Genomic DNA, 21,038 nt, shown 5'->3' with positions numbered 1-21,038 from the left:
CTATTAAATCCATATTTAGGCATCTACATAAATAGCCTATTTTTTCAGGGGTGGAGGGAATCCTCTGACTTAAATCAGTAACCTATCCAAATTCAGAGGCAACTGGTGGGTGTTCAGCATTTTTCTTTTAATTTGGTTGCCTGGATATGAATTTAAGAGCCCATATCATTGGCTTTCTTATACTCCCTTCCACTGTGGTTTGGAGATTTTTTTTTTTCTTTTGCTTCTCTTTTAAGATTTCCCTCTAAAATACTGCCAGCTTTCAGGAAAACAAAACAAAACCATGCCTTCAAAAATAAACAGGAATAATAAATATAGCAGTTCTTGGCCAATTTTATAATACAAAGCAAAAAAGAAAGTAAAAACAATGTCATCAAACTTAATAAAAATCACATCATTTTCTATAACTGAATTTTTCAACCACTGGTTCACAATTTACCCACCTGTTGTCTTCTAGCAGCTACATAATTAAGTTTCACCATCTCTTTCCCAAATTCTTTAAAGCGATTTGCTAGGTCTTGTTCATTTGTTGCATTTTTGACAGCTTCCAATGCTTCTTCTACCTAGAATTTATATATGAAATATGTTAGAGTTTTAGTCCATCCATTTCTATTACTTTTCAAACTTGATATTGTCAGTAGAGTTTCTCTTTGCCACCCTTGCCTCTCGGTTGCATGTGTACAGTAACTCTAGAGCAGTTTCAATGACTTTATTTGGTTTCATAAAGCTAATACAAAGACGTGTTTAATGTTGTTTTGCATAATTTCCCTTTATATATATTCCATTATCATATATAATTCACATGAGAGGCATTACTACAGGCATTCCCTTACTTGGATGGATTTAACAGATTAAATGCTTAATAACTGTATTTTTCAGATAGAAAAAGTGGACAGATTTTCCTTAATGTATATATTATGTCGGTATTATGTGAAAAATAAAACTAACCATAGCTTAGAAAGAAAAATCAAAAGAAAAAAATAACTAAATAAATGAACTTAAATGTGAATTTACCCTATATTCCATAGCTGACTGATTTCAGATCTTTGCAAAATACACACAAAAAAGAGCAGATACGAAACAGAATAGAGTAGCTGTAGGGTAATAATATGGCTGGGATTTAATTTTCTAATCTTGTATGTTTATCAAATGTGTTGTACGACCTTTCTTTTAATGGAGGGCAGAACCTGACAGAAGGGCAATAGAAATTTCTCTATAATTACTCAGTTCTGTTGCAGCAAAACAGGCAAAGATATGAAAGCCATAGATTTGTCACTTAGTGAACTTAATAAAGCTATAATGGAAGTTCACTAGGTATCCAATATAAAAGTTATGCATCATTACAATTCTCATAAAACAATTGCAATGGTTTATTCACCTAACAAATAAAATAACATTTGTTTTTTTCCATGAGCAGTGGAATTCATGTGCTAGAGAAGTGAAATTCTTGAACAGCTGTACACACTTTTTTGGCTGAAAGAAAGGTGTTTCTCCTGGCACACATGTATCACCTATCCACAAACAGAACTGAAGTGGTCCAATCCAAACTTAACAATTGCCATAACATAAGAGAAACACAGTATGAAAAAAGCACTGCATTATCTAATGCATTCCTCCTGTGCATCCACCTCAATTTAATATATTAATGATCAGCAGAAGATGCTAAATTGTTTACAATGAGAACACGATAGCTTTGACATGCACAAAACTTGGACTCATTTCTATTCTTGTGCAGCTTAACTTTCTGCTCTGAGGACAGTATCTTTTATTTACTTTTTTTTTTTTATATAATGTCAGCATCTTATTTACATATTGTTTCTTGCATTCTAATGAAAAACTTCTTAAGCTGGTTTAAAGGACACTTATGAAAAAGCCCATAGCTAATTGTTGCAGGGTAATGATCTCCCGGATAATCATGGCTAAGGAAAAAAGTGTGTGCTTGTGTACACATAAGAAGACATTTTCATCAAAAGACCCTTCTTTCATACAATGTTTTGGTTTGTTTTAAAGTGGTGGTGGCCAACCTGCTCACTCCATGGACCAGATGGGATCTGGCTGGTGGGCTTGATCCAGCACATGGGGCTAGAAAGATGGGGGCCCAATCCCCCTGTGTATGGGGGCAACCCTAACCTGGGTGCAGGGGAGACAGGTAGCAGCCTGGCCCCAAGCCTGATGTATGGGGAGGAGGCATGGGGGCAGAGTAGCCACATTCTGGATGTGCAGGGGGGTGGCAAGCAGCCTGACTCCAACCTTGATGAATGGGGGGGGGGGGGGGGAGGAGTGGCCCTGATCCAGATGCAGGAGGGTGGGGAGCAGCCTGGCCCCGATACAGACATGCAATGGTGAGTGGGCCTTGATTGGGGACAGGAAAACTGGGACAGGAAGAAACCCAGCACCATCTGGATGGGTGGGGGGGATGGCCTAACCCTGATCCTGCTGCACAAAAGCGGTTGAAGGTAGGACTGCACCCATCCACAAAGAGCTTTCACCAAATCTGTGGGGATCCCCTCCGGGCTGAATGGCATAGCTTCTCAGGCCACATCAATGACTTGGAAGATGGGATGAAGTGTATCCTCAACAAGTTTGCAGATGATATCAAGTTGTAGGGAGTAGTAGATATGCTGGAGGGTAGGGCTATGATTCAGAGAGCTAGACAAATTGAAGAATCAAACCAACAGAAATTTCATGAGTTTCAATAAGGAGAAGTGCAAAGTGTTGTATTTAGGAAGGAGCAATCCCATGTACCGCTACAGGCTGGGGACTACAGAAAAGGACCTGGGGGTTAGTGGACAATAAGCTGAATATGAGCCAACAGTGTGTCCTTGTTGCCAACAAGGCTAGTGACATTAGCAGAAGCGTTGCCAGCAGATCAAGAGAAGTGATTCTTCCCCTCTATTCAGTGCTGGTGAGGCCACATCTTGAGTGCTATGTTCAGTTTTGGGCTCCCCACTGCAGAAAGGATGTGGAAAAATTGGAGAGAGTCCAATGGAGGATGGTGAAAATGATGAGGGCTGGGCAACGTGACTTCTGAGGAGAGGCTGAGGGAACTGGGCTTATTTAGTATAGAGAAGAGAAGACTGAGGGGGGATTTAATAGCAGCCTTCAACTCCCTGAAGTGGGGTTCAAAAAAGATGGAGCTGGTCTGTTTTCAGTGGTGACAGATGACAGAACAAGGAGCAATGGTCTCAAGTTGGAGAAAGGGAAGTTTAGGTTAGATATTATGAAAAATGTTCTCACTAGGAGGGCAGTAAAGCATCAAACAGACTACCCAGAGAGGCTGTGGAATCTCCATCCTTGGAGGTTTTTAAGACTCAGATAGACAAAGCGTTGGCTGGACCAGGATCTAGTTGGATGGTCCTTCTTTGAGCAAGGGGTTGGACTAGATTTGACTTCCTGAGGTCCCTTCCAACCCCCATTTTCTATGATTCTATGGGTCGGAGACTGGGCAATCCTGTTTTAAATTCTTCCAGATGCTACACTGGAGGCCTGAATTCCAAAGATATTGACCATATTCATCTCCCCTTCCCCCCACATATTGTCTTCTCTATCTCTGTACACCATGTGTATGCTTATATTGTCTTAGACAAGTTGAGACCATTTAAATATTATATGGTTTAAGAGCATTTTATTGCAAAATGGAAAATATTTAAATCAAAATCACAATCCCTTTTTTTCCACATTTGTGCTAAGCTTTTGTGAGATTTTTTTAGCATTTTTGTTCACTATGACATATACTCTCTGTCCCAGTGCCACAGACTGACAAAAACTCACGGTGAGTGGCTTAGTCTACATGTTGCAGGGGTTTAGGTTGTAGCCATGTTGGTCTAAGGATATAGGCAGACAAAGTTCCTTCCTGGATGGGATGAAAAGTCCAGGAAGAGCACGCACCAACTGCTGAAGCTTCCTTAGCCTGATGAAGGGTTTTTGAACCCGAAAGCTTGCTTAATAACTATTCTCCAACCATTTGGGTTGGTCTAATAAAAGATATCAAATTCACCCAAGGAACCTTGTCTGCCTTAGTCTACATGTTACACTTAACACATGTTAATTTTAATGGGTGTTAAAATGATCAGGTTTAAGGTTAATTCCCCCCTGTACTATGTACTGCTCTCTGACCTGTCCCTAAAGGGCTGGCGAACACGGGCATGTGTAGGAGCCACGCTGGCTCTGTTTTTGCTCTCAGGGTTACAGTGAACGGCACAGCTTGCAGGCAGACATAAGCTTACAGGAGCCTATCAGGTTTGCCAGCCCCTGCCTGACCTGAGTGGATCCCTGCTGCCCCGGCACCCCCTCCAAGTCCAGCTCCCCCTCCACCCCCTGATCCACAAACCAAGATGTAGCTGGCCACTGTCCTCCCATTCCACCCAAACCCATGACTCCCTCTCTGACCATCAAGGCTCTCCTTCTGCCCTCTGGCCCTCCCAGGTCACCCACACCCCCATGTCCCCTGGCTCACTTGCACTGCTAGCTTGTCTCAGGGGAGCAGGCAGCAAAAGGGGAAGCCACCTGCCTGACTGCTGCCACTATCACTGCCACTGCCAGGCTGCTGCTGCTCTCCAGGCCGAGTCCAGCCCAGAGTGTGGCAGCAGCACCAGAAGTTCCCTTTCTGCCAGGACAGTGCTGGGAGCTATAGGTGAACTGGGAGCTGAGGCGGGGAGGTGGTAAACAGGGATTTGAGTTCAGGAGATGCTGGCTTAATCCAGGCCATTGGTGGAGACAGTGGTCCCCCCACCTCTTGCATCAGGCCCACTGCAGTGGCTACTTCTCCCCCCCCCCCCCCCAGCTCAAACTGGGCCCACCCTCCCCACACCTTACCACCCCCAGCCATTCCCAGCACTATCACAGCAGAGCAAGCAGGGAGGAAGAACTCTGCTTGCTCAGCCCAGAGAGCAGTAGCAGCCCAGGGGGTGAGGGGTGGCAGGGAGAGTGGCTGGGCAGGTGGGTTTCTTTTCACTGCCCGCTGCCCTAGGACAGCACTAGCTATGCAGGTAAGCCAGGGGACATGGGGGGTGGCAAGGCAGGGGCAAGCCCTGAGGGTAGAGGGGAGTCCTGGGGGGCAGGTAGAGTCCAGAATAGGAAGGGAGGGGCAATTGTTATCTTTAGGTCCTCCCTCACTGCCACTGTGGGGAAAGACAGAGTGAGTGGGAGCAGTACCTCACTGGGAGACCACTCCCAACTAGTTTTGGGCGTGTGCAGCAGTCACATGATGGAAGAGAATTATCTCTGAGCTGCTCAGAGGACCCTTAGCATGTGTTTCCTTGCCCTAATGTGTGGACACTCCTGGTTTAATGAGCTCTTAACATGTATTTAAAGTTGAACATATAATAATGCCCTAAATTAAATCAGAAGAAGCTTATTTAAAGTGTAGCGTGGTTAATAAGGTGAATAGCTGCCACAGAACAGGGCATGCTCACTTCTGTGAATATTAATAACAGGAGGGGGAAAATATAAAGAAAGTATTTTAAAATGGTACACAGAAATTATTAATAGATTTTGGAGACAGAATCAGCCCTGCTTAGAGATACTACTAATTTACCTTGATAACCAACACATATACAATCAGGCATCTTATTTGGGTGGATGAATCTATTTTTTGGAGACTAAACTTGCAGGAACTATTTCTGAAAGTCTGAATTTAAAAAAATACACTAAAAGAAAACATACAAGCAGTCATTTGCCATTAGTGCAGGTTTTGGATGCTCTTCCTATTAATGATCCATAAATTATTTAAAGTAGTTTGAAATATTATTGTTGTTATAGGGAGACTAGAGTGCCACTATAGATCCTAATGGATCCATTTCCTAACAGATCCAATTTCAAGTTGGCAGGGTTGGATGGGGTGTAATTTAGCGTACCAAAGGAATTGGCATGGGTAACCACAAAGCCATTAGTTATCCTCTTTGAGCATTCATGAAGGACAAGTGAGATCCCTGATGATTGGAGAGGGGCAAATATAGTGCCCAGCTTTAAGAAAAGGAAGAAGAGGGATCTGGGGAATTACAGATGACTCAGTCTGACCTTTATATCTGGAAAGATGATAAAGCAGGTCTTCAAGGAGTTGATGTGAAGCACCTGGAGGAGAACAAGGTAATCAGGACCAGCTAGCTCAGATTCACCAAGAACAAGAAATGCCTGACCTACCTGATTTCGCTCTAGGACAATAAGGTGACAGGCTTTGCAGATGGGGGAAAGCAGTGTGATATACCTTAACTTCAGCAAGGCTTTTGACACAATTTCTCATAACATTCTTATTAACAAGCTAAGGAAATACAGACTAGATAAAGGTACGGTAAGGTGGATACATTACTCGTTGAACATGATGATCCAGTTGTCATCAATGGCTCAACATCTAGTTGGGAAGAGGTATCAAGTAGGGTTCCCCAAGAGTCTGTCCTGGGTCTGGTACTGTTCAAAATGCACATAAATGATTGGGATGCTGAGTTTGAGTGCACGCTTATCAAGCTTGCGGATGACACTAAGTTTGGTGAAATTGCAGATTTTCTGGAGGGTAGGGTTAGAATCTAGAATGACCTGAATAGACCAGAAAAATGGTCCAAAGTCAATCAGATGAAATTCAACAAGGGGAAGTCACTCTAGCTGAGTTCAAGGGCCAGTGGGCGCTGTCTGGCGTGCTCTGCTCGGTGTCCCCCCAGGGAGCACTTGTTTTGGCCCTTTGACCCTGCATGTGCACACCCTATTTTCTTATGATTTGTCCCCCATAATCAGTTGAATTTTTAAAGGCTCTGGCTGCCCAATCAGTGGCAGCCCCCGATTTTTAGTGGGCTGGGCCCATGGCCTTTTTAATTCAAATAGGTTAACAAGGAGAAGTGCAATGTCCTGTACTTAGGATCAAATAATTGTACAAACAAATACAGATCGGAGAATGACTGGTTAGGCTGCAGTACTGCAGAGAAGAACTTGGGGATTACAATAGATGATAAACTGAATATGAGGTAATGGTATATGTCTTTTTTGCAAAATAACCAATAGCATACTGGGCAATTGTAGGTGTCACTTGTAAATCAGGGGAAGTGATTCTTCTGCTCTCTTCAGCCCTGCTGAGGCCTCACTTGGAGTGCTGTGTCCAGTCTGGGGTCCCACACTTCAATAAGGGTGTAGATAGATTGAAAAGAGCACACTGGAAGGCAACAAAAATATTACAGGCCTGTATTTGATAAGAGACACAATGGACAATTATAGAGAGGATGGAGATAAACTATTTGCTATGGTCACAGGGGACAGGACTAGGAGCAACGGCCTGGATATGCAGCCAAGAAAAATTAGGGTGGAGATTAGGAAGAACTTTCTGACTGTGAGGCTAGTTAAGCATTGGAACAGGCTACAGAGACAAGCTGTGGACTCTCCATCCTTGGAAATTTTCACGAGCAGGTTGGATGGACACTTGGTTGGGATGGTCTACTTGGAGATGGTCCTGCCTTGAGCAGGAGGGATGAACTAAATGATCTTGGGAGGTCCCTTCCAGCCCTACTTTACTACTATCTTAAGACATGACTGTTTTTGCTGCAACTACCAGTATAATCAATATATGCCCAGAAATGGGTTTAGATTATGCTCTTGCAAATTAATTTCAGCCACGTGTATTTCATATACACATAAATGCATGTCAAAATGCACTATGGCTTTTACACCTCAAATTCAATTTAGGAGGGAACAAATTAAGAAAAAGAGTGTGCTTTTTTGTTAAAAGTGTAAATTGCTCACATAAGTCATGTAAGGATATAAAGCACAGAGACCCAAACCACTACTGTTACAGTCACGTTTGATACTAGATGATGATAATTAATGGTAAAATCATAAAACTATATATACACAAACACACACATATACATCCTCATACATTTTAAACAAATGTTATTATAGTATTAACCACCATTAGTAATTCTAATACTGAAAAGAATAACATGATTAATGATTGCTGCGGAAAGCAACTACCTACATCCACAGTAACAAACGTATTAAAATGCAATATTCCCCATCAAGTCTATATGCAACTCACTGCCTTGACATGCTTTATATGAACCTGATTACAGAACATTTTAGAACCCCTGTTGCATAAATCACCTCTCTGAACTTTGACAATGCAGGGAGATTTGAGCTCATTATTTTTTTCTCAGAATTCCTTAAGTTTAAATCATTATATATGGTAAATTGGTCTTTGCACATGATTCTGTCATTTAATGCAAATACTGTTCTGTATGTGACAATTACTGCTGTTAATCTTTGGTATTTTTAACACTTTTTTTCTATTTTAGTTTCAGACATTTAATGTTTTAGAAAAAAATTAGAAGAAATAATATTAAATTAAATGGTTTGAATATTTTACACTGTACCGCTGTTGAATGGAGAGTGGAAGTCACAGGTGTTCTTTCAAATCTATTAGAATCAATCACATTTAAAAGTAGTTACACTTTTAAGTGTCTGAACAGAATTTTGACAAAAAATCCCTGAAGGCAAAAATAGTAATAAATAAAACAGGGGGGAGCAGCTGTTTAAAAATAAAATTATTCAATGAATTGCAAAGGCTACAGACTAAATTATTACAGGCAGGCCTGGAGAACACACCATGCCAAAAATGATATAAGAAATTATTAAACACTTACAACAGAGCATTTAGACAATGCTCCTCTAAATTGTGTATTCAAAAAAGGGACTTATCCAGAGAAGGAATCTGATCAGATATGACATTTTCTCTTCTGCACCTGTGAAGCAGTCTAAGTAAGAATATTTACTATAATATTCATTTACATCTATTGCCTTTAGATCCATTATTAAAAACATTATAGTTTTAAAAATCTCCACTGACAAAAAATGATTTGAATTAGAACTGGATTGACTGCTAAATTGGAAAAAAAACCAACCCAAAAACTCAAAACAAAACCTTGCAAGCATGTTCGAGAGGAGCATTGCTTATGCTGCGCATGGAGCGACGTGCTCACATTTTACTGGGATCCGCATTCGTTACAGAAGTTCTCACTGGTATCTATAGAGCAAAGCACCTGCCATCTTTCATTATCAAGTCTACTTTCACAATGTTTAAGCTTGTCTGAACAATCTCACTGCAATGCCAATAATTCTGGCATACCTTTAACAAGATAATAGCTACAGTTTTCAAAAAAAATGTTTTTTTTAAACATTCTTTTAGTAATTTAATCAAAAATTAAACATTTTTAATGTTTTGCAGGTTTTTAATATTCAATGGATGTTGTTCTGCATCACAGAGTAAGAAAGAGAAAACAAAGTGTTTTCTCATATGCCTGTATGGGATGGTGAAAAGGCAGCAGCAAAAGCCCAGCAAAAAAATTCCAGTCAATGATTTGCTAATATAAAATTCCCTCCTGTTATATTTTTCACCGTTGAAAACTCATTATGCATTTGCATGGTTTCTAGCCCCAGAGTTCTAACCTTGTGAGAGATTCAGCTGTCATGTACTCGGACAGAATAAAAAAGGTAAAAATAAAACTGCAGTACTTGAGCTCTGCCACAAGATAGCAATAGTCTACAACCACGGTGTCTTACTAAACCATCTGAATACATTTCATAGTGAGTTAAATAAATGTGGCTTTTAGACCAGCACGATACCTAATAACATTATTAGTTCAGTCACTAGAAACCTTAGCAGTGCTGCATTTAAGAGTCTGCAAAACTTTAATTGATTGACACTTGGAAACCAAAGCTATTAAACTAAAAATGCAATTACAGCATGTAGCTTAAAGTTTCACAAGCGGCTATATCTAACGTGAAGGCAGAGGACATATGACACTTAATTTTGTTCCCCCTATTCGTAGCTTTGACTTGCAAAACACTGAAGAAGTGCAAACATTCATACAATTTTCAGATGGGATAAAAGCCTCATGACATCAGCCATATCAGCCAAGATGAGCAGGCGGGTGACAGCAGAAAGCAAGGCTCGGGCAGCCCGCACCATGGTGCCTCGTTTCACTGAAGAGCAGGGATCATCAGCAAATTCGGAAGAGGCAATTCTCATAGTTTCACCTATAACGCAAGTAAAGAAATGCAATTACACAAAAAGCTTTTGAATATCCCACCTCCCTGGAAAATGTAAATACTTTGCTGAACCAATTAGCCGCTGTTAGGAAGAATTTCAGGTTTTGTTTGTTTCTTTCTTTCCTGAAGAGGTTTTCACAAAACGTGTTTGCCAAACTCAAAATTGCCTGGGATGAGAAGGTCAAACACAATGAGCTCCATAAGGTATCATGCATGTTCATCGGGCTATGCAGTAACTTCCCCGACACATAATGCATTCCCTACTGCGTTTTCCTTCTTTTGTAGACATCTCTTTTGTGCCTATTCAAGACACCTGTAAGAAAAATTAGACAGCAAAAACAAGCTACCAAGAGAGGCTGCTGAATAGCCATCTGCAGGGATATTCAGTTCCAGGTTAAAAAAGTAGCTATTGGCAACATAAAAATATAAACACCACCCACTTGGATACAGATAGCCGGTCAGGCAACTCATTAAAGTCTACTCAAAACAAAGATTCATAAACCCTTCCCATAAACAAACTTTTTAATCTACTACTATTGTAGCTTCCTTCCCTGTAAAGGGGACCTTGTGGTATATGGAGTGGACCTTTAAGGGGCCTGCAGTGGAACGGTGCCATCTTTCTCCCCGATGCCCCGTGGGTACACTCTGTGGGTGGTGGGTTGTGGTTGTTCTCTCTGCAAGCTGTGTGTGTGTGCGCGTTGCCGAATCCTGTTCCTATTAAAGATAAAGCTGTTTACCCCTCCCGCTGTCTCCGCTGAACGGTGACTGAGGACAGAACCCCAAAAGCACGGAGGTCCGAGTGAGTGCCCCATCCCAGGAACCCAGTGGCCAAGGGCAAACACTATATCGTGTCCAAAGTGACTTGCCTCTCCGTGGAGTCACCAGCAGCCTGATTAAGGGGGTTACAGCTTTCACGCAAAAGAAAAAAAAAAACAAAACGGAGAGTTTCAAACCTCCACCAGCATTGTCGTTCACTGGAAACCTTGGGGAGAACTGGAGAAGATGGGAACAGAAGCTACGATTATACCTTGCAATCACAAAGGCTGAGGAAGAGGCAGAGCATTATAAATTGCAGTCGTGCTTCATTGCATTGGGGATAAAGCCCTAGAAATCTACAACAAGGTGCAAGGGGCGCTTGCAGACCCTAATAACAAAACCCTTACAGAGGTGCTTGCTGCGTTCAAGGAGTATTGGGAACTCAGAAAAAAACCCTGTCTTTGAAAGGCGTCAGTTGTGGCAACTTGGATACAATGAGGTTGCAGGAATAGATGATTTTGTTACAGAGCTCAGAAGTAGATCACAGTGTTGTAAATTTGGATCTGCTGAGGATGTTTGTTGAGAGACAAAATTGTCTTCGGCATAACTGACTGCAAACTCAAGGAAAGGCTTCTGGAAAACCCCTCCCTCACCCTAGCACAGGCTGTGGACATCTGCAGAGCAAAGGCTCTCACAAGTGCTCAGGTTCCTGTTACGTCTGCAGAAGCAAGTGTACATACAGCTGAGCAAAAGCAAAGTGCCAGTGCACTTTGCAAAAGCAAAGCAACCACCAGTGAAATTTGCTCTACAGGAGGGCCACCAAGGTGCAAAGGGCAAAGTTTGCAAATGGTGTGGAAGAGCACACACACCTAGATCCTGCCCAGCTTTTGGAAAAACTTGTTACAAATGCTCTGGAGGGAAACACTTTACAAAGATGCGCAAATCCAAGGGAGAGGCTCCAAAGTCTGCACAAGGAGTCAGTACCATAGGTGACATGTGGGGGGACACATGCCCCGCCCCGCCGCCAAGACTGGCCACCACCAAAGCTGCTGCCAGCTTTTGCGAGCAGTGCCCCCTGCACCCCTGCCTTGTTCCTGACATGGCCGCCAGTGGCTGCGGGCATTCTCCGTTCACCACTCACCACCCACCCTCCACTGCTGAGACTGCTGGTCCCTGCTTGGCCTGCCCTCACTGCCAACATCACTACAGCTGCTTGCGGGTGGCCCCCGCTCGCCACAACCATGCCCCCACCCCCGCCATCACCGTCGCCGGCTGTGGGTGGTCTCTGTCCCCCCAGCCTCCGGGGGCACATGCTGTTCTGTTCATGGTCAGTACCCTATATATGGGCGCAATATCTGCAAAGCAGCACTCACAGATCTTTGATAACCAGAATGCTTGGTATAGCACAGTGATGATTTCTGGCTTGCCAGTTTATTTTAAGTTAGATACTGGAGCAGAAGCAAACACTACTCCAGTAGAGGTAGCAGAGGCTTTGCAAGGAAAAGTATGCAAGACTCAAAATCATATTACATTAGTTATATTTGGCAGTGAACATCCAACCAAAAGGTGCAATCATTGCACACTGCAAAGCTGGTGCTAATGAATCCAATTTAACTTTTTACATAACCAACAATAGTGACCAATCAATACTTGGTAGGGTGACATGCACCACCTTAGACCTCATAAGACGAGTCCATGGTTGCAGGTATTGCCAGATCCATTCCAAGGTGGACCTTCTTAAATTATACCGAGACGTTTTCAAAGGATTGGGCCAATTTCACCCACCACATCTATGTTGACCCGGCAGTACCACCGGTGGTGCATGGGTGTAGAAAAATTCCCTCTGCAACCCTAGGTAAACTGAAGCCCACCCTCAAAATGCTGGAAGCTATGAGAGTCATCACAAAGGTGACTAAGCCCACACACTGGGTCAATAGCCTTGTGATCACACACCAGAAGGATGGTTCACTATGGTTTTATTTAGACCCACGAGACCTCAACAAGGCAGTACTGAGGCAGAACTGTTCTATTCCCACTGTAGAGGCTGTGCAAAAGAGCTTGTCAGGTAAAAACTGATCATCATTCTTGATGAAAAGGACGGCTACTGGCAAGTCAAACTGTACAAGGAATCGGCAGAGCTGTGTACCTTTAACACCCCATAGGGACGGTCCCACTTGAACCACCTTCCCTTTCATATTAGTTGGCTAGTGAAGTATTCCAACAGAAGAATCATGAGTGCTTTGGTGACATTCCAGGAATCCATATAATCGACATGCTCATTGTGGCAGCTACCGAAGAGGAGCATGATACTATCCTGAAACAAGTCCTGGGGAGAACAACAACTCACCACCAACAAACCATGCCCACAGGGCATCAGGGGGAAAGACTGGAATGTTCCACCGAAGGCCCCTTAAAGGTACATTCCATATACCACATCCCCTTTCTTTACTCTGGGAGCTCCCTCTTAAGAAGTTGAATGTTCATCGGTTGCTACTTTAACTCGGAACATTTCGGAATCATGGAGCCAGAGATTGCTAGCACTTGGCTCACTGATGGGGTCTAGCCTTTATCGCTATCCCATTACATAGTCCTTGTACTTCACAGGGAACTTCACCACACGTCCACTCTTAGTCTGCATACTGCCATCGGGTGTCTCTGTGCATACTGGTGGATTCTCTGAAATGTAACAAAATTCTTGCTCTTGGTGGTCTGGTTTTACTTTTGATGCTTGTTCTGCTGCTGTCTCTTGAGGCGCATCAACTTGTTCTGCTGGTACTGATGAGTAATCTTTCCTTAAGTGTCTTCAGTTTCTCCTGCAGACATTACCGCTGGGGGGTTTTACCACGTAGGAAAGCCTTTCCTATGGGCTTCCCAAAAATCACTTCCAGGGGTTTGTGGTCCAACTGGACCCTTACCTGGGTGCCATACACATATTGGTGGAACTTCATCATGGCAAAGACAATTTTCCCACATTCATCTGTTTTTGCCGTAATGGACCTGTACTTGTTTGCAACCTTACTTTCTCCCCCTCTCGTAGAGGTGGCAAGAATGCAGCCGTGCGTTCATAGTGCATGTTTTGGCACCTTTGAAGGTTCCACAATGTGTGGGATGCATTCAACGTTAGTCTAGGAGTTTGCACTGCCATTGTAGCAGTGAGGGTACTGCACAAAAGTCTCCACATTGGAAGCTACACTGGATCATACTCAAGACTGGTAATGGGCGTGTTCCTAAGATTGAGTAAAGCCAGATATAGATCTGAACCATCCTGCAAAGTCTTCTTAAATATTGATTTGATGGTCTGAACCTTGCGTTCAGCCTGACCATTGGATTGTGGAGAACCCGGACTAAAATGGGTTATGGTTATGCCCCAGTCAGTTGAAAAGTGTTTCATCATGTGACTTGCAAATGGCACGTGTTCACAAACAATTTCTTTAGGTATACCATGGTGAGCAAATACAGACTTCATTTTGGTTATTACCATGCCGGCTGTCTTGTTGGGCAGGTGCAAAACTTCAGGGTACTTGGAGTAAAAGTTGACTATTATCAAATAAGACTTTCCCTGTAGGTCAAAAATGCCCGCTGCCAGTTTTAGCCAAGGCAGGTCTGGGATCTCATGCAAGATCATGGGCTCTTTCTGAGTACTGGATTGGAGCTCTTGACAAGGTGTGCAATTTGCAATCCATTGCTTGATGTGGGCATTCATCTGAGGCCAATACATGATCTCTCAAGCTCACACTTTTGACCTTTATATTCCTTGATCGGGCAAGCGAAGCAATGTCAACATGTCAGTCCTCGCACTGAGTGGAATGATTATTTTTGGCCCGATCATAACAAATTCATCCTGAATCTGGATGTGGTCTCTGAGAGGCCAGTAAGGCTTTACGTTCAGGTCTGATTTGTTTTGGCCTGCTCAGCCATCCATTAAGATGCTGAGCTCAAAGGGCTTTTAGTTCCCTGTCAGCCTTCATGTGCTCCGGTAACTGCTAGAGTAACCGGCCACCGCACCGAGCAGTTCCGTTTCAGTCAGACCATGAGCTACCTTTTCTGAGTGGAAAAGATCAGGTTCAGGAGGAGGAATGAATGCTGTGGCTCTAGAAAGTGTGTTAGCCACTAACATGTCTTTGCCTTTGATATTGAGAATCTGGATGCCATATTTTTGGAGCTGCAACAGCATCCTCTGTAGCCATGCTGGAGCCTTTCCTATGGGCTTCCCAAAAATCACTTCCAGGGGTTTGTGGTCCAACTGGACCCTTACCTGGGTGCCATACACATATTGGTGGAACTTCATCATGGCAAAGACAATTGCCAGAAGTTCTTTTTCAATCTGAGCATAAATTCTCTCAGATTGTGTTAGAGCCCTCGAAGCACATGCAATTGGCTGCTTCTGCTGAAACAGCCATGCTGCTAGGCCATCTTTGGACATGTCAGCTTGGATTTCCAGCTGGTCTGCTGGGTTAAAGTACCTGAGCACAGAGCTTATACAGGGCTTCCTGATGCTTGGGTCCCCATTGACAAATAACATCATTCCTGAGAAGTGCTCTCAGTGAAGCCGTCAGGCTGGACTCATGCAGAATGTACTGCGCCAAGTACTGAATGCTTCCAAGGAATCTCTGAAGGCTTTATTTGTCTGTTGGAGGGGGCACCCTGCTGATGGCTTCCACTTTTTCATCAATGGTTTGACACCATCTTTTGAGAAGATATGCCCATATACCTAAAGCTATCAACTACAAACTGTAAACAATCACTGTAGAAGCCACCACTTCTTTAAAGACCCTGAAGTCCACTCTCTGCTCCATAAACCTCCCATAGATACCTAACTTCTTTACCAGTTCCTATTCCAATTATCCCCCTCAAGTACATGATCTTCTATTTTTCCTGATCTCTCTGCTTAATTCTTTATGTGCAGGTATCCAGGTCTGCTTCTCTTCTCGTAGTACTAGTATTTATAGATTTTGAGCCATACAAATCCTTTCATAACCATTCCTGCCATGTTCCTATCATCTAGTCTTTCCAGCCATTCCAAATCTCCTTTGATTTCATTATAGTTGCTGCTCCCAGTGGACATTTTCAGACACTCAAAACATTCAGCCTGCAGGAAGCAGACTACAGTGTTATTATTTGTTAAGCTTTAACAATGAGTTCTACCCTTCCAACCATAATTTTCTATAAGTCTATGTTTCAAGAAACTAATTTTAAGCTTGTAAGGGCATTTGCTTGGTTTAGTGCCTGAAGAATACTTAATAATAAAAACAAAGGATGTTTAAGTGCCAGAAGTATTTTAAACAACTGACAGACTACTGAAGAATATATCTTTAAGTACAAGTACTATTGTATTATCTGTATGCACTGTGAGAAATAAAGTTTTAAGATGGGACTTGGAGTACAGGAGTTAAGGCCATAGAAGAAGTTGGTATGGTGATAAGAGGAGAAGATGACAACAATGACAGAATGACAAATCGTCCAGCTTAGACAGAAAAGGAGGAATGACAAGGACAGAAGAACGGAACATGTACGGAGGACTCCAGCTGAAATAAAGAGGCAAGACACTCATTATTCTTATTACTAACAAAAGACATCTGAATAGCTTCATAATTGGGCACAACATTTTACAGAAAAGAAGCAACTCATAGACTCTGTTTCATACATATACATAGTCTGCTTTAGATCAACATAAAGTATCGAGGCAGGGAAAAATGACAGGAACTCATTGTAAAATAAACTGAATAATAGGGCTGTGCAAAACAGCACCATTTCCTCTCAAATTCTGTTTCGCCATTTCAAAGAGACAGTGTTTCATTTCATCACTTCATTTTGAAGCACTGTTCCGTTTCATTTCGTCAACCTGTTTTGCTGTTTCAACGTGTTGCGACATTTTGCCCATAGGTTATCATGGGGAATCATGAAAATGCCTAAAACTCTGTCATTTCTTGCCTGATTCAGATAAAAATTGCAGGGATGGTAGCCCCTTCTGAGGACATGAAGGAAATAGGTGCTGAGGCTTCTGGGAAACTGAACCTCAAACTGTTCAAAGCAAAACTCATGATACTTGTCAGCAGCGGCAGCCTCCTGTCACTCAGCATGCAGATCTGGAGGCCTACACCCCCGGGAGGGCTGTGGGGCTGTGCCAGCTTCCACCTGCAGGTGCAGGCCCCTGGATCTGTGTGCCGGATGAGAGAAGTCTGCCGCTGCTGGCTGGAACTGGTGCTGGGTGCCACCCACACCGAGAGCCGGGAAGATTGGTGTTACCACTGGCCAGAGGCAGATTTTAAAAAGCTTGCTTTTAAAAAGATTTGGAAAAAAAAAAGAATTAAGATACTTGAAATCTTTAGAAGAGAAAGGTAAACCAACATTGGGATATGCCTTCTTGCATAAACAGAAACCAAGAGAGAACTAGTAATATAGTATTACCATGACAAATTAAATTACCCAAAAGTGACAAAGTGACAGTGGACTTCAGCATAGCGTGCATCCCTGACCCCGCGCTCGCCTGTGGGGAATGAGCTGGGCTCAGCATGGGGGGAAAAAAATCACACCCCCCCCTTTCATCATAGAGTTCTGCCAAATCAGTTTTAAATGGTATACTTTGCTATGTGCATGATTAAACAAATAATAAATAATCTATAGTATAATATTCTACGGTTATGTCTTAAAGGGTCACTTGCACAATAATATAGTTTTAAAGACAAAGAAACAGAAGCCTGTACCTGATGTTGGAATCAAGCTTTAAATGCTCATAGAAGTTAACAAGCTTTAAACATTTTAATCAGTTTTTGCCACAGAAGAAACCCAATCATTCCAAAATCTATTTGAAATGCTGACCTCAAATGTCATTGCCGAGATCACAAAGATTGCATATTATAATACATATTGAGGGCTAATGTTGGCTTTGGGGGAAAAAAAAAGATTAATCATCAAATTCCCTGCAAACAGCTAAAACCCTGATCAATTGTGTTGATGCTTATGAAAAGCAGAATCCATACAATCCATCCATAAATTCACTTCTGAAAATTTAATAGTATGCTCTACAACAATTCCCATTAAAACAGCACAGAGGAAAATAAGATTTGATGGAGATAAATTATCCCAAATATAACCAAGTAGGTTTAAAAAAAAACAAAGAAAAAGACATTTTGAGGGGAGGGAGGAGGTTGCAATCTAATGCTTCAATTGGGTGCCTCAAGCACACTGGCAGGCCAAAGCAATGCATGGATTTTTAATTAAACAGCATGGTATTCTTTACAATAATATGCAACACCCATTTTATTTTTATATTCAGTTCCAGTATGAAGTTAGAAAATTATTTTTCAATTCTTAAGCTTTAAGCTTGTCTATTTCATGAATCAAAAAACAAATTTGAAATTACATTTTTCAGGCGTCAAGAAGGATATCAATGTAAGATAGCTGTTTTAGAATGTTTAATTTATTTTTACCGGAACAAAATCAAAGATGATAGGCCACACATTTCAAGCAGATGCGAACCTGAGTTTTGTGTTTTTTTTAAAGCTGTGCAAGTCAATTCTTTTATGAAACTGATCATCCATTATCATTTCCAGAATGGAAATAATTACATTTTTAATTGCAAATGTAGAAGATTACTGAATCAAGATCTAACAACACCTTTTTTTATTATTACTAGTTTAATATATTGCCTCCTCCTAAAGAAATGGAGGATACTCCTACAGTGAGGAAGAAAACAGTATGTGATTCTGAATATCCACAAATGGGGAGGCATTTAATTCCTTTGTCAAGTTAATTACTGTAAAACTTATAAATGTGGGCAATTTTACACACACACAGGAAAGCTCACTGAGCTCCAGTACGGTGATGATATTATAGTCTGTGCTCACTCAGAAGCAGATCTTCAGGCAATCATCAGCGGCTTTACTGAAGCATACAAGAAAATGGGACTGACATTCAGAAGGCTAAGGTCCTCCAACAAGCCAATAAGCAGCATAATAAGCAGTCCCCAGCTCCGGTAATTCAGATTCATGGTGAGACTCTGGAGAACACTGAGCATTTCCTGTAACTCAGAAGCCATCTCTCATGTAAGGCTGATACTGATGCAGAAATCCAACATTGCGTCAAATGTGCAAGAGCAGCCTTCAGGCACCTGAGGAAACTGGTGTTCAAAGACTGCAACATCAGATCCGAAACCAAGCTCATGGTTTTCAAGCAGCTGTGATCCCCAGCTCTGAGATGTGGAAAACGTACAGGAGACACCTCAAGTCACTGGAGAAGCACCATCAATGCTGCCTGCAAAAGATCCTTTGAATACAGACATGCACGCACAGATGGTTGGTTTTACATCCGACATTAGCATCCTCTCGCAAGTAAACACCACAAATAAAGGCGATGACCATCTGACATCAACTTTGCTGGGCTGGCCATGTCATCCAGATGTCTGATTTCAGAGTCCTGAAGCAAGTTCTATTCTTCCAGCTCCGTCAAGGCGTACACGCAGGAGGAGGGCAAAGAAAGTTCTTGAAGGAAGTCCTCAACACCGATTTGGGAAAAATGCAACATCAACATCAACTCATGGGAGACTATTGCCCAAGACCACCCCAAATGAAGGAAGTCTGCTGCAAGGATCTCAGTATTCTGAAACTGCATGATGACAACAGGAGATGGAAAAGCAGGAGAGGCAGAAACAGAGTTTCATGGACTGAATCAGGAATGTGAAGTCACCCACTCTGAAAGAAAACATGTCCAAGTTGCAACAGTCTGTGAATCCCAGACTGGCCTTGTCAGCCATCTTTAGACTCGTGTATATGACGATCGTGGAAGATAATCATCTTTGACTGCGAGGAATTGCTGAAGAAGGTGACTGCAAACTCTTATAAATGCGAGTAACTTTACACTCACACAGGAAAGCCCATTGATTTCAAGGAACCTAATTTTGTATGATCACTGAGAAAATACAGTTACAAGTCTTTTGCAATAGTAACGTGGGCATAAAGTGGTAATCTGAAAATGCATTATGAACTGATGAGCTATTATGGGCAATAACAAAAACAGTTCTTTATTATCAGTTTAAGCTCTCTCACGTAAATATGGTCATAACATCACAGTCTCAAAAAGGTCAGCTGAGACATGACTGGATTAGGACCTTCCTTCTCAAGCCAAGAAATGGGAACAAGAGGGAGGGCAGTGTGAAAAAAAACAACGGATTAAAAAAATAAAAGTTGAGAGGAAGGATCAGTGACCCATACTACTAACAAAAATCCTTGTGAATTTTAAGGACCTCAAAGTGTTGTACGATTATTTAGCCCAACTATACAACATTGAGCTAATCATTACTCTGACTCAAGCTGTAATGGTTCCAGTGATGCAACAAGATACCATGACTGGGTTTTGGTTGTAGTGTAGACCATTACTTGACCTAAGAGGTGCAATGAAGCGCCATAATCCAGTTACTGTTTCAAATAACTTGCTCAGAGTTAGTTCGCAGCCACATAATTTGTTTTGTTTTTGTATCCCTTAATCACTCCAGAAATTAATGCTATTTGCAATCAGACTTTATATTAACACACTGATCACTACTGCAAAAAAGATTTTCAGTTTGTTCTTAGTTTGTCCCCAGTGGAGAGGCTCATGGGAGAGGGGTTTCTAATTGTGCAGTCAAACCTTATTTCCATTTCTTTAATGATCATTAAAACTACATTCAAAGAAATCCCAAATGATGTAACTTCCTCAAAACCAATGCAAACAGCATAGGAAAGACTCTGGCATTCACTCTGAACAATTCCCACTAGGGTTTCCTTCCCTTATCATGCCACTATTAGGCCTAATTACTGTTAGTGTAATTTGTGTGCAATGTACCTTGGGTGCTAACTAGAGAATCTATTGTCTAAGCATATGCAAAAAAGATTCCAATGGTTTGGGGTGGGATTAGTATTTATTTTCCAATAAAGAATTGGTTAGGTATCCACAAAAAAGCTCTTGAGGAATAAATAAAAATTCCTAAAGACAACACAACTCTCTCTAATTGGCAGAGGCCAAGATCTACAGAATAAGTGCCTTTAGTATTCAGTGTCACACTGCCTAACTTTGGGTCCCTGGCCTCTGTGGGAGAACTCACAGCCCTGAGTTGGGCACCTTGATTCCCTGTACAATGCGTGAATCTTCCAGACTAGATTCATTAAAATCAGCAGCCACTTAATTTAGCATATAGGAAACATTGTACATTTTACAGTACCAATTACAGGAAAACAAACCAGCCGTCCCTGATGTAGGAAGTGGAATGCAAGTGTTAAATG

At 42.0% G+C, this 21,038-nt stretch overlaps 1 protein-coding gene across 7 annotated transcripts in view; it reads right to left on the bottom strand.

The window, feature by feature from the left end:
• The window catches only part of CTNNA2 (catenin alpha 2), an 884,847-nt gene that overhangs the window by 600,268 nt on the left and 263,541 nt on the right, over positions 1–21,038 (bottom strand). For all 7 annotated transcript variants that reach the window (XM_059721437.1, XM_059721436.1, XM_059721434.1 and 4 more), the window contains 2 exons: positions 9,848–10,014; positions 444–563 (listed from right to left, as the gene is read on the bottom strand). In XM_059721437.1, the coding sequence (XP_059577420.1) occupies positions 444–563; positions 9,848–10,014 (287 nt within the window). The remainder of the gene's footprint in view (positions 1–443; positions 564–9,847; positions 10,015–21,038) is intronic.

The sequence above is a fragment of the Alligator mississippiensis genome, chromosome 2 (assembly GCF_030867095.1).
Source record: "Alligator mississippiensis isolate rAllMis1 chromosome 2, rAllMis1, whole genome shotgun sequence".
NCBI classification, from domain to species: Eukaryota; Metazoa; Chordata; order Crocodylia; family Alligatoridae; genus Alligator; species Alligator mississippiensis.
This window is presented reverse-complemented; position numbering and strand designations above follow the sequence as displayed.